This window comes from Trichophyton verrucosum (assembly GCF_000151505.1).
Source record: "Trichophyton verrucosum HKI 0517 chromosome Unknown contig00366_1.f1.exp, whole genome shotgun sequence".
In the NCBI taxonomy this organism is placed as follows: domain Eukaryota; kingdom Fungi; phylum Ascomycota; class Eurotiomycetes; order Onygenales; family Arthrodermataceae; genus Trichophyton; species Trichophyton verrucosum.
In genome coordinates, this window is record NW_003315396.1 from 24065 (window position 1) to 49365 (window position 25301).

General features: G+C 48.5%; 13 protein-coding genes across 13 annotated transcripts; 6 read left to right on the forward strand and 7 right to left on the reverse strand.

Annotated features, from left to right (window-relative positions):
* Positions 1-195: 195 nt before the first annotated feature.
* Positions 196-888, forward strand: TRV_04749 (uncharacterized protein; the record flags this gene model as incomplete). Its single annotated transcript, XM_003021088.1, has 1 exon — positions 196-888. One exon carries the CDS (start codon positions 196-198, stop codon positions 886-888), a length of 693 nt encoding a protein of 230 aa, XP_003021134.1.
* A 115-nt stretch (positions 889-1003) lies between these two features.
* TRV_04750 (fumarylacetoacetate hydrolase family protein) lies at positions 1004-2311 on the reverse strand (the record flags this gene model as incomplete). Its single annotated transcript, XM_003021089.1, has 1 exon — positions 1004-2311. One exon carries the CDS (start codon positions 2309-2311, stop codon positions 1004-1006), a length of 1308 nt encoding a protein of 435 aa, XP_003021135.1.
* A 222-nt stretch (positions 2312-2533) lies between these two features.
* TRV_04751 (uncharacterized protein) lies at positions 2534-2818 on the reverse strand (the record flags this gene model as incomplete). Its single annotated transcript, XM_003021090.1, has 1 exon — positions 2534-2818. The coding sequence occupies one exon, from the start codon at positions 2816-2818 to the stop codon at positions 2534-2536; it is 285 nt and encodes a 94-aa protein (XP_003021136.1).
* Positions 2819-3003: 185 nt separating this feature from the next.
* On the forward strand, positions 3004-4441 carry TRV_04752 (homogentisate 1,2-dioxygenase, putative; the record flags this gene model as incomplete). Its single annotated transcript, XM_003021091.1, has 3 exons — positions 3004-3533; positions 3609-4259; positions 4282-4441. The coding sequence occupies 3 exons, from the start codon at positions 3004-3006 to the stop codon at positions 4439-4441; spliced, it is 1341 nt and encodes a 446-aa protein (XP_003021137.1).
* A 289-nt stretch (positions 4442-4730) lies between these two features.
* TRV_04753 (uncharacterized protein) lies at positions 4731-5504 on the reverse strand (the record flags this gene model as incomplete). Its single annotated transcript, XM_003021092.1, has 1 exon — positions 4731-5504. One exon carries the CDS (start codon positions 5502-5504, stop codon positions 4731-4733), a length of 774 nt encoding a protein of 257 aa, XP_003021138.1.
* Positions 5505-6197: 693 nt separating this feature from the next.
* On the forward strand, positions 6198-7593 carry TRV_04754 (uncharacterized protein; the record flags this gene model as incomplete). The annotated part of the gene is made up of 3 exons (XM_003021093.1): positions 6198-6850; positions 6920-6979; positions 7038-7593. The coding sequence occupies 3 exons, from the start codon at positions 6198-6200 to the stop codon at positions 7591-7593; spliced, it is 1269 nt and encodes a 422-aa protein (XP_003021139.1).
* Positions 7594-8036: 443 nt separating this feature from the next.
* On the forward strand, positions 8037-9827 carry TRV_04755 (uncharacterized protein; the record flags this gene model as incomplete). The annotated part of the gene is made up of 4 exons (XM_003021094.1): positions 8037-8065; positions 8106-8252; positions 8417-8653; positions 8714-9827. The coding sequence occupies 4 exons, from the start codon at positions 8037-8039 to the stop codon at positions 9825-9827; spliced, it is 1527 nt and encodes a 508-aa protein (XP_003021140.1).
* A 588-nt stretch (positions 9828-10415) lies between these two features.
* TRV_04756 (uncharacterized protein) lies at positions 10416-12164 on the reverse strand (the record flags this gene model as incomplete). Its single annotated transcript, XM_003021095.1, has 1 exon — positions 10416-12164. One exon carries the CDS (start codon positions 12162-12164, stop codon positions 10416-10418), a length of 1749 nt encoding a protein of 582 aa, XP_003021141.1.
* An 875-nt stretch (positions 12165-13039) lies between these two features.
* Positions 13040-14976, reverse strand: TRV_04757 (uncharacterized protein; the record flags this gene model as incomplete). The annotated part of the gene is made up of 2 exons (XM_003021096.1): positions 13040-14677; positions 14752-14976. 2 exons carry the CDS (start codon positions 14974-14976, stop codon positions 13040-13042), a joined length of 1863 nt encoding a protein of 620 aa, XP_003021142.1.
* Positions 14977-15418: 442 nt separating this feature from the next.
* On the reverse strand, positions 15419-18086 carry TRV_04758 (dynamin GTPase, putative; the record flags this gene model as incomplete). The annotated part of the gene is made up of 3 exons (XM_003021097.1): positions 15419-15817; positions 15944-16506; positions 16553-18086. 3 exons carry the CDS (start codon positions 18084-18086, stop codon positions 15419-15421), a joined length of 2496 nt encoding a protein of 831 aa, XP_003021143.1.
* Positions 18087-19141: 1055 nt separating this feature from the next.
* TRV_04759 (uncharacterized protein) lies at positions 19142-20678 on the forward strand (the record flags this gene model as incomplete). Its single annotated transcript, XM_003021098.1, has 4 exons — positions 19142-19198; positions 19302-19358; positions 19429-20598; positions 20652-20678. The coding sequence occupies 4 exons, from the start codon at positions 19142-19144 to the stop codon at positions 20676-20678; spliced, it is 1311 nt and encodes a 436-aa protein (XP_003021144.1).
* A 623-nt stretch (positions 20679-21301) lies between these two features.
* On the reverse strand, positions 21302-22018 carry TRV_04760 (GPI anchored cell wall protein, putative; the record flags this gene model as incomplete). Its single annotated transcript, XM_003021099.1, has 1 exon — positions 21302-22018. The coding sequence occupies one exon, from the start codon at positions 22016-22018 to the stop codon at positions 21302-21304; it is 717 nt and encodes a 238-aa protein (XP_003021145.1).
* A 1790-nt stretch (positions 22019-23808) lies between these two features.
* On the forward strand, positions 23809-24739 carry TRV_04761 (uncharacterized protein; the record flags this gene model as incomplete). The annotated part of the gene is made up of 2 exons (XM_003021100.1): positions 23809-24580; positions 24642-24739. The coding sequence occupies 2 exons, from the start codon at positions 23809-23811 to the stop codon at positions 24737-24739; spliced, it is 870 nt and encodes a 289-aa protein (XP_003021146.1).
* Between the last annotated feature and the right edge of the window lie 562 nt (positions 24740-25301).

Here is a 25301-nt window from a genome sequence, read left to right on the forward strand (position 1 = left end):
TATAGAGGGGTTCATCCGGCAATACTCGGCTTTTGGCGGGTGATTAGGGAGTCGCTCGGCTCTTTCCTGCATCTGACGTCTGCTCGGAGCCTAGATAGATGATTTCAATTAAAAGATGCTGATTGTGTACACTATCAAAGAAGCAGCGGAATAAAGGCAGATAACAACTTAGCTACGAACGAGCAAACAACGACAATGTCCTCGTCCAACGTCAAGTTTCAGCTCTATACATACTTCCGGTCTTCATGTGCTGGCCGCCTCCGGATCGCCCTCAACCTGAAATCGACGCCCTATGAACCGATCTTCGTTAACCTGTTGAAAGGAGAGCAGCTCTCCGATGAACACAAAGAGATCAATCCTAACGCTACTGTGCCGGTTCTTTTATCCACACACCAGGAGAATGGCAAGAGCACAACATTTAAAGTCACCCAGTCTCTTGCGGCATTAGAGTATCTAGAAGAGTCACTACCGAACACGCGTGCCCTCCTCCCACCGGTATCTAACCCCGAGGCTCGGGCTCAAGCGCGTGAATTGGCGCTGTTGATTGCAACAGATATTCAGCCCGTGACCAATCTTCGCGCTCAGAAGAAAGTGAAGCAGTTGGATGCCGATGCGACCAAGTGGGCACTGGAGTTTTCCGTTGCCGGATTCACGGCATTTGAGAAAACCGTTGTTCATTCTGCCGGGAAATTCTGTGTGGGAGACGAGATTACGCTAGCTGATGTGTGTTTGGTGCCTGCTGTGTGGTCTGCAGAGCGGGTGGGCTTGAAGCTTGCCGACTACCCAACTACCAAGAGGATCTATGACTTGATGTTGGAGGAAGCAGCCGTCAAGGAGGCATTCTGGCAAAACCAACCCGATACGCCCGAGGAATTGAGGATGAAGTAAAGTATTGCTCGCTATCGAACACTGTGCAGTTTCATTTTTCATATCAACTTCATATCTATACTTGAAGGAAAATTGCAGTTATAGTTTCGTTATACAAACACAGGAAGCAAACGCTTTAGTTGATAACGTGGGCAGGGAGAATGGTAGCAGTGCAGTTTCCAAACCCGACATAGCTTCCCTCTTCACCACACATGCCCTTGAGAGTAACCTCATCGCCGTCTTCAAGGAAGACACGCTCACTGCCATCGGACAACTTCATAGGCTGCTTTCCACCCTGAGTATTTTCGAGCAAACTTCCAAGTGTGCCAGTCTCCTTCCCAGAGATGGTTCCACTGCCAAGCAAATCACCAGTGTTCATGTTGCAACCGGTGACAGAGTGGTGGGTAAGCATTTGGGCAAAGGAGTAGAGTAAGTTCTTTGCATTGGTCTTGGCCACGGTCGAGGTGCAGCTGCTGTTTGCTGGTTTGAGATCAAATTGGAGTTGCATGTCGTACACGTTCTCCGCTCTCTTCTCACGCAGATAAGGCAGCAAATTATCGAGACCTTCTTCGGCAGCGAGACCAGTGGAACGGAAAGGCTCGAGGGCATCCATGAGGACAACCCAGGGGGTGATGGAGGTAGCAAAGTTCTTTGCGTTGAACGGTCCAAGAGGAACATACTCCCAGGCCTGGATGTCACGAGCAGACCAGTCATTCATCAAGACGACACCAAACAGGTGATCTTCAGCCTGGTCAATGGGGATGGGCTCGCCTAGCTTGTTCCCCTTGCCAACAAAGACAGCCAATTCAAGCTCGATATCAAGTTTCTTGCAAGGGGAGAAGATTGGAACCTTGGGGGTGGCGGCTGGGTTAGCTAGGATCTGACCGTTTGGTCTGCGGACGGGCTGGCCAGAGACGATGACGGAGGAGGCACGGCCGTGATATCCAACGGGGAGGTGTTTGTAGTTTGGCTGCAGGGCATTGTCAGGCCCACGGAACAGAACTCCAACGTTAAAGGCATGGTTCAGGCCAGCATAGAAATCAGTGTAATCACCAATTTTCATGGGTAGATGGTTGGTGACATCCTTCAGCGGGACGAGAGCTTTTCCCTTGAGGTCCTCGTTGGTTTTGAGGATCTCTGGGTAAGGGGTAGAATCGCGGAAAATGTCCTGTAGGTAGCCCCTGACCTCACGGTGAACCGGTCTTCCCAGAGCGGCGAAGTCATTTAAAGTGGGCTTAGTGAAGACGTCGATGTGTGAAGAGAAAGAGGAAAGCTTGGAGAAACCACCAGCAGAGGAGAAGGCGAAGAGGTCCAGTGCATAGTCACCAATGGCAACAGCCGGTCGGGGGTCAGCCAGCGCCGCTGTTGAGATAATGCCAAAGGGAATGTTGGCCAGGGAAAATGGAGAATCCCGTGGGATCTGGAGCCACGATGCGTTCGACATCTTTCTAAACTGTGGTATGGATGACGGTGAGAAGCTGCGCAATTGACTGTGGAAGCGGGACGGTGAAGTTCGCAATGGTCGGAGCGGACAGAGAAGGAGCAGCAATAACACTTTCATACCACAAAGACGGAAGGAACGAACGGAAAAAAGAAAAAGAGGAAGGCAGTTTCCTTCTCCCGGCTCTTTCTTCTTTCGGGAGAGGGGCAGTTGGTGTTATTCAGCTTAGTCATCGCCTCCTGCTTGTTGTTTTTTGCCGGCGGGGTTGCGGATGGCCAAAGCTTTCTGGCGCCTGTTTGGTGCCAAGACGCCCTTCCATGTCCGCGGAACCTTCCCGCGCCGGCTAATTCCGGGTTCCGCTCGCTCGGGAGACTGGATGGGATAAGATGACGAGCGAGTAACACATTGGACGACCAACTTCTCTCGTTCGAGGCCGCTGACAAGGGCGCATATAAACTCCTCGAAGAGCGTTCGCGATATCTTGTCTTCTTCATCAGCAATTTGGGACATTCAGATCCCCGCATACGTTCAATTCTTCTTCTCATCACTAGTTAAACGGTCAAGACAAACGCCACAATGCCCGTCACAGCCTTCTCCACGCCAGAAAAGTACACATACCAGAACGGCTTCGGCTCCTACCACGAGTGAGTGATCCATATCTACTTAATTGTAATGATAAGTATGAGATGAAATGAATGATTGCTGATTTGCAAAGAACCGAAGCCGTTAAGGGGGCCCTGCCAGTTGGCCAGAACTCTCCCCAAAAGCCTCCGTTTGGCCTCTACGCCGAGCAGTTATCCGGAACAGCCTTCACGGCTCCTCGACATGAGAACCTGCGAACATGGTTGTACAGAATAATCCCCGCAGCTTCTCACCGGCCGTTTGAGGAGGTTGATGCCTCAACCTATCATACCAGCCTGAGCAAGGATGCCACTTCGCTCCGCCAGATCCCCAACCAGCTACGATGGAACCCCTTTGACCTTGATGAGAAAGTTGACTGGGTTCGTGGCCTGCACCTGGTCGCTGGTGCTGGTGATCCCGCTACGAAGCATGGGCTGGGTATTCTGCTCTTCGCCGCGGGCAAAGATATGGGAAAAGAAGCCTTCTACTCTGCAGATGGTGACTTCTTGATCGTCCCTCAGCACGGAGTATTAGACATCCAGACCGAGCTGGGCAGAATCCTTGTCCGTCCTAATGAGATCTGTGTTATTCCCCGAGGTGTCCGGTAGGCCAGACTAATTCTTTCCCGCATCTGGGAATATATGGTTGAACATGGACTGATATTTATGGTCGTATGTAGCTACCGCGTTACCCTCCCCGAAGGTCCTGTCCGAGGATACATCTGTGAGTTGTACCAGGGACACTACCAACTCCCCGAACTCGGCCCCATTGGATCCAATTGTCTGGCCAACCCCCGCGACTTCCAAGCTCCTGTCGCTTCCTTCGATGACGAGGAGGAGCCTAGCGAATACACCATCCTCAGCAAATTCAACAACACCCTCTTCCGCGCCACTCAGCCTCACACGCCCTTTGATATTGTCGCCTGGCATGGCAACTACTATCCTTTTAAGTATGACTTAGGCCGATTTAACACTATCGGATCCATCTCCTACGACCACCCTGACCCCTCTATCTTCACTGTCCTCACTGGCCAATCTGACCACCCCGGCACCGCCATCGCGGACTTTGTCATCTTCCCCCCACGCTGGCTGGTGCAGGAGGACACCTTCCGGCCCCCATGGTACCACCGGAATACCATGTCTGAATTTATGGGCTTGATCAGTGGAGACTACGATGCCAAAACGGCAGGAGGCTTCAAGCCCGCTGGTGCAAGTTTGCATAATGTCATGAGTGCCCATGGCCCGGATGCGGCCAGCCACGAAGGCGCTTCCAATGCCGAACTCACTCCAAAGAAGGTTGGCGAAGGCAGCATGGCCTTCATGTTCGAAAGGTGAGCTAACTTAAATACGTAGCTCCATTTTCCTCCGTTCTACTGCTAACGTTTTGACTAGTTGCTTGATGATTGGCGTGTCTGAATGGGGTCTGAAGACCTGCCAGAAAGTCCAGGACGACTACAATGAGGAGAGTTGGACACCATTGAAAAGATACTTCAAAAACCCAAACAAGAAGTGAGCTAAGAAGAATGGCTCAAGCGGTATATCACGGCTGTTCCAGTTATCCCTGACCTGTTTTCTGTATGATTGTTCGAAAGACCCTAGCTAGCACAATAATGACCAATACTCCATATCCGTTGAGACAACCAACATTTCAGTGGGGCCATGGATAGAACGACTTAAAAATATAATCTCATAACTTCGTTACATTCTTTTTTTACATCTAAAGTGATAGTAATCAAAATATTTACAACTGGCCCAGCCTGACTGGGGTTCATGCGGAGTGCAGTTGGTTCTAGCTGACCACCTCATGTCCGGCTTTCATTCCATTTGGCAATCTCAGCTTCAATGGCATCTTTCACAATAGCACCGCACATCTTTGCGTATGGGTTGGTGCCGACAGCCATCTGCTTGGCTGCCTCATTGCCACACCGGCCACCGACCTGGAAATCATAGCTCGCAAGTTCCTCCAGGCGTTCATCTGAGACATCCTGAAGCTGTAGTGGTAGCAAGTTTCGTCGATGGTGTTCCTTCTCCTTCTCATCCTTCGACCGAGCTGCCTTGTAGAGTATGTATGCACGGTGGGTGTGGGCATTGGCCAGGATGCGAGAGTGGAAGGGCGAGATGGCATCCGAGGACGACGAAGGGGTCAATAGAGCAATTGTTTTGGCCAAATTATCAAACAGTTGGTTCGAAGGTGCCGGCGTGGTTTGAGGCCCGTCCGGCTGATTCTGGGAGCCCGTGTCGATCGACAAGCGTATAGCTTGTGCCAGATTTAGGTAAGCTGGCGCATAGTTAGGGTGTTCTTCGATAATCCCCGAAAGCTGCGCTATGGCCGTTTGAATTATCTCCGGTGTTAGGTTCTCGTTGGTGGTCTGCAGGGGTCGAAGAGCGTCCAACTCCCGTTTTTTTAGCGACTGGACGTCAGCATCTGCGATATTGGGCAGCTGAGGGAGAGTCGAGTCCGTTTTGATGCCGTTAGAAGGAGACGATTCAGCGTCGAATAGAGCCTGAAGCACAGCAGAGTCGTTCGATGTGAGTGACGGCTTTGCGGCCGCAATCGATTCTGGAGTTGGAGCCATCGTGTCGGGGGTGGTTAAAGTGTCCTGCTTGGTACTGCCTCACTTTTGTTCTCACAAAGAAGACGACAGCCGGTCTGTGTCAAGTTGTCCAACGACTTTGGCGACGACAGGATCTGATATCTGATATCTGATATCCCTTCCGGTCGGCGTTGGCTAGGATGTTTTTTGCTGCTGGGGTCAAAAAGACCCGAAGCGTGACCAGGGTGCCAAGCGGAGGCTGTTTGATGACGTAAAATTTGAGACCGTTGAAATAGCCGACCCGGCAATGAATATTATTGGGTGAATGCGCCCCAGGTTCGAAATACCCGTAAACAGCCGGGCGACCGAAAATAGCCTGGCCCAGAAAGACAGCAAGAGCCAGCGGAAAAAGCAAAGCGTGGAGAATGGACCACAGGAAGTTTAAGACGGCTGCCCGCTATTTTATTGAGGCATAGGAGGAGGATCAAATTGCCTGGCCTGCAAGGAAGCCGAATCTCCGGGAAGAAACTGTGCGCAAGGGTCGCTGCTGACCATTGTGGCGTCTATGAGTCGGTTGTTGGTTTGGGGTTAAGGAACCGTACAAAAGACTGCTCGTTCGCACAGAGTTCATTCCTGATCTTATTCTTTCCTTCTTCATTTCAGCGTATATGCGGGTGCAGTCGTCAAAGAAACAAAATCAATACTCTCACCACCGAATTTCGAACACCCATCAACATGGCTCCCGCTGCCGACATTCCCCAGGCTGCTGCTGCTGCTCCGGCCGACCTCTCCCAATACAAGGGCTATGATCACGTTCACTGGTATGTTGGAAACGCAAAGCAGGCTGCCACCTACTATGTGACACGTCTCGGCTTCAAGAAGATCGCCTACCGTGGCCTGGAAACCGGCCTTAAGACTATCGCCTCTCACGTTGTTTCCAACGGCTCCGTCACATTTGTCCTCACCTCACCGCTTCGATCGCTCGAGCAAGCCGCTCGTTACCCTGCCGAGGAGAAGGCCTACCTCGAGGAGATCCACGCCCATCTTGAGAAGCACGGCGACGGTGTCAAGGACGTTGCTTTCGAAGTCGACTCCGTTGAGGCCGTTTTCGATGCCGCTGTGAAAAACGGTGCTAAGGTTGTATCTGAGGTAAAGACTTCTGAGGACGAGAATGGTCAGATCAAGTATGCCACTATCCAGACCTATGGTGAGACCACACATACCCTTATCGAGCGAAAGGCATACAAGGGCCTTTTCCTGCCTGGATATCGTGATGAAACCGCCGCCCCAGACCCAATCACCCAGTTCCTTCCAGAAGTCAAGCTCGAGCGGATCGACCACTGTGTCGGAAATCAGGATTGGAATGAGATGGAGAAGGTCTGTGACTAGTAAGTCTTCCCTTTTCTCATGCTCTTTGCTAGTGTTTGTGAAATTAGGGAATTGACACATTGTAATAGTTACGAGAAGGTGCTCGGATTCCACCGTTTCTGGTCTGTTGATGACAAGGATATCTGCACGTATGTATCAGACTCTACCCTGTACAGCTTATCCAAACAACAGCTGACACATGAATAGTGAATTCTCTGCCCTCAAGAGTATCGTTATGTCTTCCCCCAACGACATCGTCAAAATGCCCATCAACGAGCCGGCCAAGGGCAAGAAGCAGTCCCAGATCGAAGAATACGTCGACTTCTATAGCGGTGCTGGTGTTCAGCACATCGCTCTCCGAACCGAAAACATCATCGACACCATCACACAGCTCAAGGCCCGTGGTCTTGAGTTCATCAAGGTCCCAGAGACGTACTATGACGACATGCGCATGCGTTTGAAGAAGCAGGGTATGGTTCTTGAGGAGGACTTCGAAGCCCTCAAGAAGCTTGACATCCTCATTGACTTTGACGAGGGTGGCTATCTCCTCCAACTCTTCACCAAAGTATGTTTTTCCCGTAATAATTTCCCATGCATGTGTATGCACACGTTGCTAACTCTCCGTCAGCATCTCATGGACCGTCCTACCGTCTTTATCGAAATCATCCAGCGACGCAACTTCTCCGGATTCGGTGCTGGCAACTTCCGTGCGCTCTTCGAGGCCATAGAACGCGAGCAGGCTCTCAGAGGAAACCTGATATAGATATGGAAAAAGCGAAATTTCCTTGTGACGAGTCTTCTACTTCTCTTTTCTTCTTCTGTCTCGATTGTTTCAATAATGACCCTGATGCCAGCTGCCATGTCATGTATAATTCTAGTTATATATATCTTCTGTTCGGAATGCATTAGCAGTTAATAGAGCAGGAGACATTCAACCATTCGTCAAGACAATATGCCTGTATTCCCGTAGTAGCCTCCGGAATATTAAAAGTGTTGTCCTCCCTGTATTGCGCCTCGAAGTCAAGTTCATTTTCGCTCAAACGCTTTAAAATCTCCACGAAGAGAAATAAAAGTAGCTATCTTCAGATATGTAGCTCCTAAAGCATTTGGCTTGATTGACACTTAACGTCGAGTAGTTCGTTCTTGACGTCTCTCTTTCCGTTTTTGGCTCCAAGAAAAACCCCGACCTCGGCGCGCTCACAAGTGATGACTAATCAAGGGAATAATGAAATTCCGTATACGAGTGATTACCTAATCATATAAGGTTTATCACAGCAAAGTCCAATCAGGAGAGCTTTATTTCGTGCCTGAAGACGAGAAGTTGCTGTTAAAGAAGTTGAAGCAGTCGAAGCAGTTGAAGAAATTGAAGAAACCCAAGAGCCAACAGTCGCGTGAGCTTCCTGGTCATATCTCTATTAAGCGGTCTGCCCAAAAACGATGCCGCCCGCTACTCCTGGGCGGTCAATATTGAGGCAGTCGCTGTCACTCTCACGACTCCCACGAGAGTTCTTCACTTGTCGGCAATGTCTACAGCGGCCTCAGCCAGCGAGAACTGCACGGCAATGGATAGGGACAAGTCAATTTAGAGACACTTCGAAATACACCTCTGGCTTGCTAGCTGCGTTTCGAGCCCAGCCTTCCAAGCCAGTGGTTCCAAGGTCATTTTTCACAACGGCAGCTACTCCAGCAGTAGGAGAGGCTGTTTCTAAGTCAAGGTTTCCTGATATCAGCTCCGAGGGAGTTGCATACTGGCTGCTGGCGAGCGCAGCAAGTGTCTTTGGCATTGTTGTGTTTGGCGGCCTAACTCGTCTTACCGAGTCTGGGTATGCTGATCCCGAGGCTCCGACACCTGGTGTTATGTTCAATTGCTGACATCTGTATAGACTTAGTATAACAGAATGGAGACCTGTAACGGGCTCTATACCACCACTGAACGAAGATGACTGGGAATCCGAGTTTGCCAAATATAGGGCATCACCAGAGTTCAAGCTTCTCAATCCCAACATGACTCTCCAAGAGTTCAAGTCGATATATTATATGGAATGGATACACCGTATATGGGGCCGTTTCGTTGGCCTTTCTTTCGTTATTCCTGCCGCTTACTTTGTTGCCACAAAACGGGTCTCAAAGTCCATGAGCCTTCGTCTTGCTGGCATTGCTGGTCTTATTGGCTTCCAGGGCTTCCTGGGTTGGTGGATGGTCAAGTCTGGGTTGAAAGATGACCTGTTCGCGCCAGGTAGCCATCCTCGTGTCAGTCAGTACCGGTTGACTGCACATCTTGGAGCTGCCTTTGTTTGCTATGTTGCCATGTTGTGGAACGGATTGGCTATTCTACGCTCCCATCGCCTCCTCGCGGACCCAGTCAAGGGCTTAGAAGTCCTTCAGGCGCTGAAAAATCCTAAACTGGCCGTCTTCCGTCGCTCTGTTGCCGGACTTGCATTGCTTGTGTTTATCACTGCCATGTCAGGTGGGCTCGTCGCAGGCCTCGACGCTGGTTTGATCTATAACGAAATCCCATGGATGGGCAACGGTCTAACTCCTCCGAAGGAAGAGCTATTCGATGAGTTTTACTCTAGAAAAGAAGACCGATCCGATCTATGGTGGAGAAATATGCTTGAGAACCCATCCTTTGTACAACTTGATCATCGAATCCTGGCCATGACTACCTTCACCTCCGTCATGGCGCTCTGGGCGTACAGTCGTATGCCCGCCATGAAAAGACTTCTCCCTCGCGCAGCAAAGAAAGGTATTCATGGAGTTGTAGGGTTCACTGCACTTCAGCTGACCCTAGGAATCAGCACGCTCCTCTACCTTGTTCCAATACACTTAGCATCTGCCCACCAAGCAGGCAGCCTGTTCCTCCTCACCTGGGTTATGGTCTTGGGCAGCCGCATATGGCATCCTTCTCGCACGGCAAGGCTCCTTCAGCAAGCTGTTAAAGCTAAGCCGCTGTCTTCGACCTCACATGCTGCTTCTCCTCTTGCAAACAAGGGTTAATGGCTGCGTGACCTACCATTTTAGTTCTTCTCCCCTCTGTATTAACATTAACTATATAATAAAATGTACTATCTCCGCTAAAATCGGCAATTTAGAAGAAGGTGAAATCGTAGTTGTATTATTCTGGTATCATCTCGATGCTTCTCTCTAGCTAATAATAGTAGCTGTGTGGTTGTTCAAATTAATTCACATTGAGCAGCAGCTAAGCGTAAAATCCTTGCACACAGTACCAAATCAACCAGGATTGAGAGCGAATAGTCATCAATAAAAGCAGCAAGAAAGAAGTAAAATAGAAGGAAAACTAAACAACCACATCAGAAACTAAAAGAATTTGACTCCAAATGATGCTTAGTCGTATGCTGCTATGCCAGTTATTATGATAGTGATGGCCAAGGTTATTGTTAATAGCAAACACAAGAGCATTGTCACTGAGCTAAATAAAACGCAGGTGCAATAACTAGTTAGTTAGAAATCCAGATGTTTGTGGGCCCTGAACAACCCAACTTGTTAATCAACATAAATGCCCAGGAATAACATCCAAATGTTCACGGTCTATGACCCTTCTGGAGTGGTTTCCGTTATTCATTATCAAAGTTCCCATGCCCTGCCATGAGCTTTCAATATTCTTTTCTCTGCCTCATGTCGCTCCCGCTCTGAGGTTTCGTTTTTTTTGGTTTCTCTATCTCCAGGGAGAATATCTCTCAGGCCAAATGGAACCTCGCGCTGGTGAAGTGGCATCCGTGGATGACGGGCTGCTGACGGGTTGCTTCCTGGCCTAGGTTGATCGATATCCATGGGATCAGGCCTAGGTATCAATTCTGATACTGGCACAGCGGGAGGAGCAACGTACTCAATCAGATCCAAGGGTTGGACCAAGATTCGTCGTTTTGGGGCTTGCACAATACCACGCATATGCTCCGGAACTGGTGACGGGGATCGGAAGTAAAGCGAAATAGGAACGGGACGTACAACGGTAGTCGCACCTATAGTTCGAATTTGGGTAGGAACCGGAGTGGAGGGAGGTGGTTGAGAGGCAACAGCAACAGTGCTGGGTTCAGGAGCAGGATCTTGCTTAGGAGCTGGAGACGAATGTTGAGATGGAGTTAAAATCCAGCTACGAGCCGGCGGGTCAAACTTACGGGTAGCTGGCACAGGGGTTTTTGGGCCCTCATTTCTCTCCCTGGACTGCTTCTGGTCCTTTTCCCGTTCTTTGAGAGCCTGCTCTGCAGCGATGAGAAGCCAGTTCATCCGGGTCTGAGCCTTGGGGTTGAGGCCTTTGAATACTCGTTTTTGATACGCTCTGCCATCTGCGATAAGGACATCCTCGTTTTCTGGGTCTATATCCGTGGCATCGTCGTCTTCGTTTTCATTTTCTTCATCACCTCGATACCCACAGTCCTCCTCAAGTGCGCCGAGAGAAGTCAGGGAGGATGAGCTCGACAGATTATCGGCAATCGCTTGGCGAATATTTTCAGGAGTTCGGGGCGCTTTACTACAGCCGGCTGTGGCTTGTCTTGGAAGATCATTGCGGGAACTGGCTGGCTTAACACTGGCCGGGCCACTGGAAGATGGAATCTTGAAACTACCCAGACCACTTTGGAGTACCACCCTGGAATCACCTGCAGCCATCGGAAGCTGGCCAGGAGAACTATTTGCACTCACTGTTGAAAATATGGGAACGACGGAAGGGTTCCGATTGTCTTCAATATCTGGGTTCGGACGCGTCGATGTAGAAGCTATATCCTTTGCAGCAGCTTTACCCTTGTCAGGAGGAGTATCCTTTGCTCCATTATTGACATTTTTCCCTTTCTTTCGAGGTTTTTTCTGTGGCAGTTCATCATCTGAGCTGCGATAAATGGTCCCGGTGAATTTTCTGACGCTGCCATGGGCACCATTCCCACCCCTGGCATTCCAACAGGGGGTGCATATCTGCCACCCACAATCAATACAGCGCTGCAAGGTGGACTTGTTATGCTTATTGCAGACATCGCACTTCGCAGTGTGGATTTTTATTGGTTTGAAAATTGTATGGGGCCCCTGGGAGCTTCCAGCTGGTGCGGCTGCAAAGGAAGAAGGGCTACCATGCTGAGTGTGCATCGGTTGTTGAGCTGGTTGCCCCTGGGGTGGTCCTGGTGCTGGAATTCCCTGAGCAGATGCAGGAATAGTGTCCTGAGGAGACGGGCTTGAAGATATCTCAATCACTTCGACTTGCTTGCCGTTGACGGTGATATGTGGGACGTTTGTATTTATCTTGGGAGGTTGAGGCCGAAATGGATTGGTATCGGAGCTAGAAGTCCTCTCAGGAGTCGCGAGACCCTGTCCACTTGTCGGAAACATGATAGCCGTCCAACTTGGCGCTATAGAAGGTGTTCAAGCTTGTTTGATATCAAGATACTTTGGTCGAAGAGCAAAAGAGGTAAAACTGGTCAAAAGATGATGTGCCAGGAGCTTCATCTAATATGTAACAGTTTGATGTCCAAAAAGCAAACAGAGGCCCTGTAGAGAAGAATGATGGCTTGTTATACCAGGAAGGACTTTGCATGGACTAGTGGGGAAATTGGTGGTTAAGCGAGGAAGAACTTGGAGGCTTTGCAGAGAAAGAAAAAGATAACCAAAAGCTCTCACTACGGTTTCTTCCGTTAACTTTGGTATTGAATAGGACATTCACTAGTAGAGTGAGTCAGGTTCAAAGGAAGAGGAACACACTAATGGGCACTTCCGTAGTGACATTTCTGCAGTCACTTTGTTAGGATAGAGTCTGATAATGGTGCTATATGTGAAGTGAATATTCACATATAATATATAGGCTTGAGCTTGTAGCAAGATATCTCCTTCGTTATTTTACTTATCACGGATTCCTTATGGTATCAAAAGATTGGTAGGTAAAGTCCCCTGCCATCTGAAGTAACCACGTCTATGAGAGTATGTAGGAGGGCTCCTATATCAAACTAATCTGAGCTGATCTGAGCTCCATTAACAGGATGTAGACTTGAAAGGGTGGAAAGAACGGCGAATACTCGAAGACTCCAGGTTGAGAGAATAATGCTTTTTGTATTTCATACGACTCAGGGGTGAGATGTTCCTAATCCTAAATCGTTAATTGTTCATGAATCTGGAAGAGCGTTTAAGATCGCAGGTACAGGGACAAAGATGGCCTAATTTATTTATGGGCTAAGGCGTAGAAGTTAGACTCGTTCAGAGAGGATAGGTTATCAGTTTGGGAAATATTCTTGGGGGGAACAGTAAGGGGACTTACGAATGCCCTCAACAGGGGTAGGCTCAACACCAACAACCTCCGCCGCGAGATGGTCCTTGTCCTTTACAGCAGTCTTGTCCTCCTTCATGAATGGGAAAGCCAGAACCTCCTTGATACTGTAGTTGTCGGTCAAGAACATCACCAGTCTATCAATACCCATACCCCATCCACCAGTGGGTGGAAGACCATATTCCAAACTGGTACAGAAATTCTCATCTATCATTTGTGCTTCATCATCACCCTGTTCCTTCTGTCTGGCCTGCTCCTCAAAGCGTAGTCTTTGGTCGAAAGGATCGTTCAACTCGGTGTAAGCGTTAACTATTTCCTTCTTGCAGACAAAAGCTTCAAATCTCTCACACAGACCCGGATGATCACGGTGATACTTGGCCAGTGGAGACATCATTTGTGGATGTCCGATAATGAACGATGGGTTGATACACTTCTCTTCAATAAATTCACCAACAAGCTTGTCAAGCATTCGGGCATTGGTGAGCGGTGGGGTGCATTCGACGTTGACTTTCTTCAGGACCCCCTTCAAGAACTCATTGGTCTCCTCAGTGTGAAGTTGATCGCCTGGGGGGAACTTTTCGCCAGTGGCTTCTTCAAGAGCCGGGATCATTTCAATTTTCTTCCATGGGGCCTTCCAGTTGACGTTGTACTGCTCGCCGCTCTGGGTATGGAATACAGTCTCGTAGCCACCAGTCACATGCTTGACAAGGCCAGAGACAAGATCTTCGGTGACATTCATGAGGTCATATACATCGGCATATGCCCAATAGAACTCACAAGTGGTAAACTCAGGGTTATGAGTAAGGTCGATACCTTCATTTCTGAACTGACGACCCATCTCGTATACACGCTCAAGGCCTCCAACAATCAACATCTTGAGGTACAACTCGGGGGCAATTCGCATGAATAGGTTCATGTTGAGTTCGTTGTGGTGGGTAATGAAAGGCTTAGCGGTAGCACCGCCAGCAATAGCATTCATCATTGGAGTTTCAACCTCAACAAAATCACGCTCATCAAAGTATCGTCTGATATAGCTGACAATCTTGGAGCGAGTAACAAAGACATTTCTTGAAGAGTCATTCATGATCAAATCTAGATATCTCTGTCTGAATCGCTGCTCCTGGTCCTTCAGGCCGTAATGCTCTGAAGGGATCTGATGGAGGCATGGCGACAGAAGGATGACCTGACGGGCAAAGATCGAGAGCTCACCATCATCCCGGTTCTTTGGGTTAGTGCGTCCGGGGAACCCAACGATACCAACAATATCTCCTCTTCGTAGCTGTTCATGCTGGGCTTCGAAAGGCACATCACCAGTGGCCTCCTGGGCCTGACACGCAACTTGCACCTTCACGCCCTCTGCACGGAGGTCGTAGAAGATAAGTTTGGCTCCCGAAGAACGCTTCGTATATATTCTTCCGGCAATGCGCACTTCCTTCTCGGGCTTCTGCTCTCCCTTCTTCAGCGAATCGAATTCCTTGAGGAACTGGCGGAGGTCATCTGTGACCTGGAATTTGTGGGGGTATGGGTTGGGCTCCTTGGTCTGCCGAAGCTGGTTGATTTTGGTACTTCGGATCTCAAAATATTGCTGCCCGAAGACACGATTAGAATCGCTCACTCCGTGCAATGTAGTGCATCGCAGTGCTGAATAGAACCACTTACGTTGGGCGTGAGTTGGGATTCATCTTCTTCCTTGTTCTTCTTCTTGCCCTCTGCAGGTGCCGCAGCGGCAGCAGCGGCAGCCTTCTCGGCCTTCTTTTCCTCTAGAGCACGCTGCTTCTGTCTTCTCTTCAATTCCGACTTGGATACTCTCTCGCCGGTGATTTCGTCAAGCTGGAGGTTTGCGACAGAAGCCCCCGCCTGGTCAACGGCAGCTTGGTCGGCCATAGTTCTGTAGCAGGTTGTCCGGTGTTTTTTATCGAGTGTATCAGAATTTCTCGAGCATGAATTACCGATTCCAGGAAGCGACCCTGGAGTTCCTATTTATCGTGTAGATAATTAATGAGTCAAAGACGCGCAAATGGCGGGGAGTTGGAAGTTGTTACTTTTTTTCTTTTTCTGAATTTTTTTTTTTTTATTTTTATTTTTGCACACAAAAAGTTTCATGTCCCACATTTGTTAACTAACTAGTCAAACAATCGCTCTACTCCTGGTGAGGTATCTGTATGATAGTTATTGAACAAGAGGCCAGGGATATCTTGCAAGAGAATAGCTGTATTTGATAAATGGGCCAGGTAGCTACATTCTATATCTCTGCGAACACCCGTCTCAAGGGTCAATTCGGACACGGACTATCAATACCACAACCCATGCCTTCATTCAAACACATTCAATATTCAATTAAGGACACAGGTACCACATGGCCTCTGTTTCTATTGAAAGCTCGATCCCAAAGTTTCTTTTGAGTCAGGTAGCCATGAGAGTCGGCAATTAAGAATTGGAGTCGTAGAAAAGGGGCTCCGGGGTTTTTTCGGCGACCTTCAACCATTCCTGAGCTTTGTCGAGTTTCTCCTTTTCCTTCAGAAGATGCATTCTCCTCAACTGTCTTTCTCGGTCCTCGGCCATTAATTCCGTGCAGCGCTCGGAAGCTAGGTTTCTCTTCGTTAGCGGTGGAATTATCACATTTGGTAGACCCGTTCATACCATTCTCATTCAGAATTCCGAGCTTCTGCTCGATCTCCCCTCTCAACTCATCCCTACAACGCATGAAGAGCTTAATATGGATACCCTGGCACGTAGTGTCCACAAAGCGAGACGATGCAATATCGTAATAAGCGCGAGATGCCTGTTGTGTTTAGGTTATTGAGGTCAATCCCTATACTGAGAAGAGAGCATAATGGGTTAATATCCTTACACTCATTATTTCCAACTCCTTTGCAAATTCGTCAGGACCGAGTTCCTTTTCTGTTACCTTGCTTGGGTCTGTTCGCGAGGATCTACCAGTGGTTTGCTGCTGCTGTGCGTCAATGAGCTTGGTATACTGTGAGACCCTTGCTTCATATCGTTTATGGAAGAAGTATCCATAGGCCTCCTCTTGACCACGTCGGAATAAATCATTCGCCATTGTAAAAGGCTTCAAACATTCAATGTTGAAAACCGATTCCGCCTGCTGAAAATGTTCGATGCGGATGGATTCGAGGAATCCCATAATGATGACCTTCAGCTCCTCAAACAGGGCAGTTTGCTCATACTGGCCAAAAACATAGCGCATCTCATTCAAGAGTACCCCAGCCATCAATCTGTATGTAACCAGAAGGAACGTTTTCATCGGTTCCTCCCAGTGAGAAACACTTATTCTGTTTAGTGCCTCAACAGCATGGGGGTTCCCTAAGCCAGGAACACCGGACGCATACGTGTCAGCATTGATGTTTCGGACCTCGGGGAGCGTAAAGGATCTTGCGGGCTCTTTCAACGTCACTGCTTAGCAATTTGTGATTACCGACCGACATTTTTATCAACTTACTAGGGAAGTGGTCAAAATGACCATGAACTTTGAATTCCGACACATCAGGTGTTGAACCATTGGCAAGATCTCCAACTTTCATTTTCTTAAGGTCACCTGTACCGTTTGTTTGAGGGGTATTTTTCCGCTTCTGGGCCTTTGAGCTTGAAGCAGAGGCATCCCCCTTGCTTTCAGGGATAAATTCGGATGGGGTATTCAGTTTCAGCCCTGGTCTGGAGGCAGTGAGGTACTGCTGGAATTCAGAGGCGATGATACCCCATTGCTTCAGGAAAGGGTACTGGGCTGAACCTCCATCGACATGCATTTGAACATTATTCATGGAAGAATTAAGCTTTTGGCATAATATGTACGATACGTTCGCTGACGGCGGATTGGGCAACTTAGCAAGTGCCTGATCGACATATTGAGCTTGAATGTTGATCTGGTTGATTATTCTGGGCAAAGAGTCCTGGATTAATCTCAGGAGTAACTTTGATAAAGCCGTCTGTAGACGGCGAGTACCAAATCTGTCATTGTATTCAGCCAATTCTGTCGTCCATGGGGGGTTGGAGAAGAAGTAGCCTTCATCTGCACGAGCTGTGGCATGATCAATCCTCGGATCGGGGTTATTTTGAACCACAAAGTAGCCATGGCCAGTTGCAAACTTTTCACCACGCAGTATCTCGCGCCACTGGTCGTACTCATTTCCAGTCTTGAGCTCAACACGATCAGGTTTGGTGAGAACTCCAACCGTACGGTCTCTGGCCCCTGGGATATCGCGGATGATACGGGCAGCGCTAGAATTGGTAGCATCATCAGTCATCGGAAGAGCTAGAAGGATAATGCAATTTTGTGCTTTGATGTATTCCTTCACGAGATTCTCTACCAGCCCAACTAGGTAACGTTCTTCATCGAGTTCGGCAACATTGATCACTCCAGGCAAATCGTAGAAGGAAAGATTGGGAAATCCTGGTGCAGAGATGTCAAGCCGGACTACATTTGGAGAGAACTTGACCTGACTGTAAGTGCTATCAGTCTCCTGATCTTCTCCAGGAATAAAGTCGGTGTGGCTGCGCCCCGGGTTAAGTGTGGCCAGCTGAGCCCATTTAAGGTGCTTCTGGAGCAGAGTCTTGTCGGTCAGAGTCGCGAAATAAAGCTCTTCCGGGTCTTGTTCAATCCAAGGACCCAATGGCCTAGCGTTTGTAGCTCTTTGAGTTCTTCCAGCCGCATCGTACATGTACTTCTTCATCAGAAGAAGCCGGCACGTCCAAGGCCCGTCACTCTCGGACAAGTTTATTTCAAGCGGGCATCGCGTACAGCATCCTGCACTCCTTGGGACTTTGATTTCACTCATGCCCTCAATGAGCGAACTTTTCCCAACGCTTTGATCGCCAACGACTACAATCTTTGGTAAGGGTAGGGTATGGTTTTCGATCCCTAAATGTCTGAGGTCTTGGATCTTCTTGACCATTTCTCTCATATTCTGAGAGAGAAAGTCAATAGATGCATTTTTTTCTTCAATTCCCACGGTGCCTGTAATATCAATCGTAATCATTAGCCCAACACAGGAATAACGGCAAATATCAAAGACAAAACCTTACTGGGAGACGAGTGTATTTCGGCTGCCATCTTCAACACACTCCGGGTTGGCCTGTATATGCGCCCGGCAAATGATGAGCATGCAAGGGTTTCAGGGCAGATGAAATAGAACTCGATTGCTATGGTTACTGGAAGGCTGCAAGTAACTGTGGCCACAAAACCAAATTCCAAGTGTGTATGTGTGGGAGAAAAGAGATGGAAAGAAAGTAAAGTTGGAAGAAGAGGCACTGTTTTAATAACAAAACAGCAGGGGCAGGGAGACGGAATTATGTAAGGCAAGAGTTGGTATAAGTGTTCCTGGAAGATAGCTTTACAAAGAAATAGAAGCAGTCTGCTGCTTCAGTCAACAGGACAGATCAGCAACACAAAAAAGGCAAAGAAAGCTCCAGCAGCAGCCACCCTGCTGCTGGCTTCCTGCCATAGGGCAAACATTCTGCATTCCATGTGTCCATGCTTTATGTGCCAAAGAGTAATTAAAAGGGCATATGTTAAAAATTCAATGATTCTTTATGGCGTAAGATGTCCGCAATGAATAACTACCACCTAGTTAAGAGAGCTTGACTAGGTAATCAGGCTGTTACCAATGAATCATCTCATCCTTGGTATAACTAAACAGCGACTGGCAAGAGAGAGTAACTAATTGACCATATACAAGCACATACAAGGCGCTGTTGGTGTGTTGGGAGGCTCAATGCCATCCAGCGACGTCGTTCTTCCATCTTATCTGCATCTTATCTCCTTTTTTATGCTCTAACCTTAAAGCGACGTCAAAGGAAAAAGGACCACGTGGTGTCACGGGAGCCGGTGGTTCACCGCCCAGGGCAGAAAGCCGAAAGAGGAATAGCTCCCTCCTGGGCTGGCGCTTCGACCTCTTCTCGACGTGTTTGTGTCTTTTGGTGGTAGATTTGGGATCCGAAAGTCGAACTGTTTGCTTGACCTAGCTGCCGCAAATAGAGATATAGAGTGAGGAGGAGAGAGTACATTGAGTCTGTTCAGTGATATTCTAGAGGAATGCTAGCAGTGCCTTCTGCATCTTCAAACATGGCGTCTACAAAGGCCGTTATCTTGGTAATTACCTGCCCGCGTCCTTACTATAACAAACCCCCTCCTCCCCCTTTCATATTCATTCTTATAGATCATAGCTAACACTTTTATGTGACGTTACTTACAGGTTGGTGGACCATCTAGAGGAACTAGATTCAGGCCTCTTTCACTGGATATGCCCAAAGTGCGTTCTCTCAGCTGCCCGCCAGGCTTAGTTTGTTCCAGCAGCTGTTGAGACGCTAACAACTGTGTAGCCCCTTTTTGAAGTTGCCGGTCACCCTATCATACTACACTGCCTGAAGGCTGTTGCCAAAGTCCCTGGCATCCGCGAAGTCATTCTCGTCGGATACTACGATGAGACCGTGTTCCGAGACTTCATCAAGTCAGCCAGTGTAGAGTTCCCCCAATTCCGCATCCAATACCTCCGCGAATACCAGGCCCTTGGCACTGCTGGAGGTCTCTACCACTTCCGAGATGCCATTCTCAAGGGTCGCCCTGAGCGTTTCTTCGTCCTTAACGCCGATGTCTGCTGCTCCTTCCCACTGGGTGAGATGCTCAAGCTCTTCGAAGAGAAGGATGCAGAGGCTGTCATCCTTGGTACCCGCGTCAGCGACGACGCTGCCACCAATTTCGGCTGCATTGTCTCCGACACCCACACGAAGAGAGTCCTTCACTACGTCGAGAAGCCAGAGTCACACATTTCGAACCTGATAAACTGCGGTGTCTACCTCTTTGCTACCGAGTGCATCTTCCCTTCCATCCGCAGTGCTATCAAACGCCGCACCGCCCGCCCTCGTCTACTCTCATATCCATCATCTGAAAATCTCGAATCTTCTTATGTAGCCCAGGACGATTCCGCCGAAATGCCGGAGGTCCTACGTCTCGAGCAGGATATCCTTCCTGACCTCGCAGACAGCAACCGTTTCTTTGTCCATGAAACCAAGGACTTCTGGCGCCAGATCAAGACCGCAGGCTCCGCTGTTCCAGCTAATGCTCTCTACCTCCAAAAGGCCTTCCAGTCTGGCTCTGAAGAGCTCGCTGCCCCCTCCGCATCCATTGTTCCACCAGTTTACATTCACCCCTCCGCCACTGTCGATCCTACCGCCAAGCTTGGACCAAATGTCTCCATCGGTGCACGAGCCGTTGTTGGCCCAGGCGTCCGTATCAAGGAGTCCATTGTCCTTGAAGACGCTGAGATCAAGCACGATGCATGTATTTTGTACTCCATCATTGGTTGGAGTAGCCGCGTCGGTGCATGGGCTCGAGTCGAAGGCACCCCCACCCCAGCTGGTAGTCACTCTACGACCATCATCAAAAACGGTGTCAAGGTCCAAAACATCACTATCCTTGGCAAGGAGTGTGGTGTTGGCGATGAAGTTCGTGTTCAGAACTGTGTTTGCTTGCCGTTCAAAGAGCTCAAACGGGTATGTTTCTCAGCCTCCTTCGTTGAATTGCCTCCGTCTAACTTTCTCCGCAGGATGTTGCAAATGAAGTCATCATGTAGACTTCTCATAAGTACATCATGTCTTATGTCCTTTTTCTCCTGTTGAAAATCTTCTTAAAATAGTGACGAAAAAAAGAATGTCGAATGTGTGATTCCACTAACGACCTGGCTCGGTTTTTGAAGTGTTAGCTTTTCTGTCTTACGTCCGCTATGCGATGCTGAATAAATGATATACCACGAAATCGAAGTATTATCTGTGATCCCATATAACTTTACATAACATTGGATTTGTTGATCGTAACACATGCCACGCCAATTCTCTAATTGCCATTGGGCTAGTACTGAAACATCAACTGTCATGACCTATCTTTCTCAAGAGCTGTTACATAGGAGCTGTTTTTTAGGCTCTTATCTGCAATGAATATATACTTTCAAGATAGCGCAGTGGTGAGTCGAGCGCCTGAGTCAATATGCCATGATTGGCACAAGATGATTCAGGTATGACAGGATATTCGGCTAGTAGATACGTGGACGCTTTAACTAGGGCGTTTTTAAAGTTGTAATTGTTCTCGAAGGCAATAAGTTATCATTATTGGCTCATAACTGCTAGACTAAAGCTACGTAAAGGGTGTGGTGCCTGGAAAGTGAAGTATGTATGCAACGTAAACGGTCATTTAAAATCTTCATTGAATAGATAAACCTATTAGCAGCGGTTCCAGTATCAATTTCCCAATCCAGTCATTATGTTCATTCTTGATAGAGGTTAGCCTATGGTACCCAAACAGTAAGTGAGCTAAATTTAACACATACAGATTCAAGAACTTATTTTGGCGGCTGAGCGCAGAGAGTGAGGGTGATATCGGCATCTCTTTGGCAGGCAGAAGTAAACTTCTGGCCAGTTGGTGGGACACCGTTAGGCACCAGATGTCAGGGCAGTCGGGGTTGGAAGTAGAAACCAGCAAGCCGCTGGTTCCAGCAAAGGCGTCACCGAAGACATCGGAGAGATCATAAAATGTGTTTGTGTCCGTCAGGGTGTAGGCAAAGATGGTTTGGGGAGAACCGTTGTAGATGCCATCCTTAACGCGAGTGATCTTGAGAGCGATACCTCCGCTAACTGGGTCGTATCTGAATTGTTCAGAATATGTGTGTCCGGGAGTGATGGTCTGCTGGGGACCAACGGAGCCACCAACGGACCAGAGGTATGCGTTGTTATCACAGTGGTTCTCGACGATGGCGTGTCCAACAGCAGCAGTGAATGGGGTAATGGCCGCGATGGCAGTGAGAGCAATGGCTTTGAACTGCATTTTGAAGGAGATGTTTGGTAAAGGCTTGGAGAAAGATGCTATGGTTGCTTGGATGTGAGAAGTAGGAGCTGATGATGGAGATAATGGGCTGATCATAGGGAATTGGACAGCGTATTTATACCTTTAGTGAGCAATTCCATGGGAAGAGTGTATGGCAATTGATGTCTTAGAATGCTTCTGGACTCCTCGACAATCCATGAGCTATACGAACTTGAGGCACGAGGGCCACTGCCACAGATCCACTGGTACCATTGGCTTAAAGCAGCCCTCATCTGAATCATGATAAGCCTAATATCTATGTTAACCTTTACTCTAGCCCAGTGAGTCTCTTTCTTTTGACTCTCAAGATATGAAAGAGGGGGTATAATTCCATTGCATAGCCGACTGGCAGGCAACTCCATGCTTCCGACCAATAGACAGGGATCAAATCATGATTGTGCCAGAGAAGACATTCATAATGGTAACAGAAGCACATATTACTCCATGGTTAAGCAATATGTCTGAGTGAGTTTATTATCAGCATACCGATGCGCCTTGCACTCCACGAATGTCCAGGAATAGGATTGGAGCTGAATATCAACCGTTGGAGGGGTTTCAGATCCAAGGTACGCTTAGTGGCTGGAAGAGCATCTGCTTAAACGGGGCCGAGCGAAGCAGGTAACCAAGGTGACATTCATTCAATACTACCTCGTTCTTCGCAGCATGCATAACTTCTGGCAGTATGTCTCGTCTTGCCTTTCCGCCAACGGATATATTTGTTTTGTAAAGAAACATGCAAAACTCCACTCTACATGTCCATAGTGGTACGTTGTTCAGAGCACCTGTTGGACAACTGTCTCCGAAATCCAGTAACCAAAATGCAACCAACAGACAATGGAGTCCATATCTAAGGTAACCAGTGAAAGCAGTTCAGGCCAGCGTTGCGGCGTAGCGATCTGATATCCACTAGTGAACCAGCCGGTGGAGCCCGTTGTAAGACATCACAGGAGAGGAAGAAGAATACGGCCAGGTGTAATATGTGTCTGGACTTTGTCTGCGGCAAAGTCGGATGGAAGTCGATGTTGGCTTTTTGCTGGGATGTCGATCATCCATCGCGGGCCCAAAGGCAACCACCGCAAAGCAGGTTGACAAGCAAACGAAGCCAGCACTTACAGCCGGGAACTGGGGGGAAAAATGTCTTAAAATACGAAATCCTTGAACAATCGGCATAGTTAGTTAATCATCGTAGCATTCCTGCATCGCTAGTCAAAACTTTGGCGTTTCGCCCACCAGCAGGGAGAAACCATGGAACTCTGCCAGGCCCTGAAGACTAGCTAGTTAAGGTAGCTCGGGCGGTTTCTAATATTAGCTGGCCTCGGCGATCCATCGTGGGGATTTTCGGTCCATCCCATCGTTAGGAGCTTCCCCGGGTTTCCTTGAGGTTGATATGAAGAAGGCTTGTCTCTGAGATGGAAATCGATCTGACCGGCAGAAGCGAGCTTGCAGAGGCCGGGTCTCTCAGGTGGCCAGGGGCAGGGCCTTGGTGCCTTGTCAGTTGGGAGCCAAATCCCGTCCCCGATGCAGAGTTATCTAAATAGCTTCTTACCAGGATGCAGAATGAGAGCAGTGATGTCTCTTTTCGTCTCTTCCTTCTCCATATTTTTCCTACGTCCGCCTGTCCGCCTGTCCGTCCGCCATGCGACTGGCATGGATGTTGGTTGGCGGCTTCGCTTTAGCCCCGTTGTCGCTTCGTATTTGAGGGGATGACGTCAGAGCGCAGCTCGAGGTTGAGGCTCAGCCTCGTCTCTCTCCATCTCTTTTTCTCCTGCAGAGCTAGCAGTTGAAGGCTTCAAGCCGGCAGATGGAGCGCAATTGTCAATGAACGGTTTACCGTGAGATACGTGCAAATGGCGGATGCTGGTCACCCATACCCCTCCAAGTCCGAGATGTCTTCCTCTTCGCCACCTGCCTACGAGGATGTAGCAGGCGAGGGCTCTCAGTCCTCAGCCCCAAGGCCGCAACAGAGATCCAGCGGTGCAGTGACACTGACTATACATGGCAAGGAAATATATTCTTCTGCCAGTCAGGGTGGCCAACCAGTCTACAGCTTAACTCATGCTCTGGATGGCCACGAGTTGAATCAGTACGGAGTTTTGTTGACACGTATTGAAGATCGGACGGTCTCGTCTACTTCTTCTCGAGGCACGCCAACTACCAAGGTTGTCAAGCGTGATGTTTTTGCTCTTCGTGATGCGCCAGTCCTTCACATAGGGCATGCTCGTTACGAAATTGATGGTCGACGGTACTTGTCAGATAAAAGGGGTCGCATGAGCAGGTCATCCTTTGGCGTCGGATCAGGTTGGACCGCCTGGGGTAAAGGACTGCCGTCATTCTACCTCCAGAGATCAGAGAGTGGTAATGCTGCTCAAGTTGGTGAGACTACCGACTCATCCTTTTATGAATGGCGTGAAAAGGAGAATGGCCCCTTGATAGCCATGGAGACACGGAGGCGTTGGGATATGGTGAATAAAGTGGAGATATCGGCCCCTCGGCTAGAATTGATGAAAAGTTGGGATGATTTCGACAGGGAATACTTGGATTTTATGATTGCCGCATGGTGCATGCACAACTGGAGAGAGGCCAAAGATATCATCAAGGAACCCATCACATGGGATGAGTGTGAGTTGTGTTGACATTACCAACAGTGGTATGGATTCTTCTGTGCTAACCCGTATAATAGTCAAAGAGCAAGCCCGAGTCACTGCTTCAAAGCGAAAACAGGTCTTGACTGGTGGAGGTCGCTCGACTGCCTTTGGACTTGCTGGATTTGCAACATAATATGTGGCATCCCAACTGTTGTCCCACAATTGTCTTTATATTAAGTATGTAGCTCAATGCTTCAACTCTTACTAGATACCCATGCATCCTGTCGTGCTGCTCTGGTTTGAAACTAGAGCCTCCGGGGCGGAAAGCTTCAATCTTTGTACATATTTATCGCACAACTATTGTGCTGCGCCTGCTTATCTTTCGATTGATCAATATAGTGATTTGGGTTAATGGTCAACAATTATATTATTAAGTGGAGGTTTTCATAGAACCTCACCTGAGTGAAGAAGATGTTTCCAGAGTATGCGCCGTGCTGATAAAAAAGAAGGCTAAAATGAAAATGATTAAAATATGAGCCAAGAGGGTGAGATCACACTAGTGGTCAACATGCACAAAGCTAGGTCTTTGATAGCTTCTTCCTCGGAATTCAAAAATTTCCTGCGGAGAGAAATCGATTCTTGCAGTTGTGGATGTCCAGGTTGTGATATCATGCTGCTCGCTTGTTGAAGTTGGAAACGAGAGGAACGCGCGGTATAACCGGGTTATTCTTTTCAAGCCCTTCAGTTTTACCTTA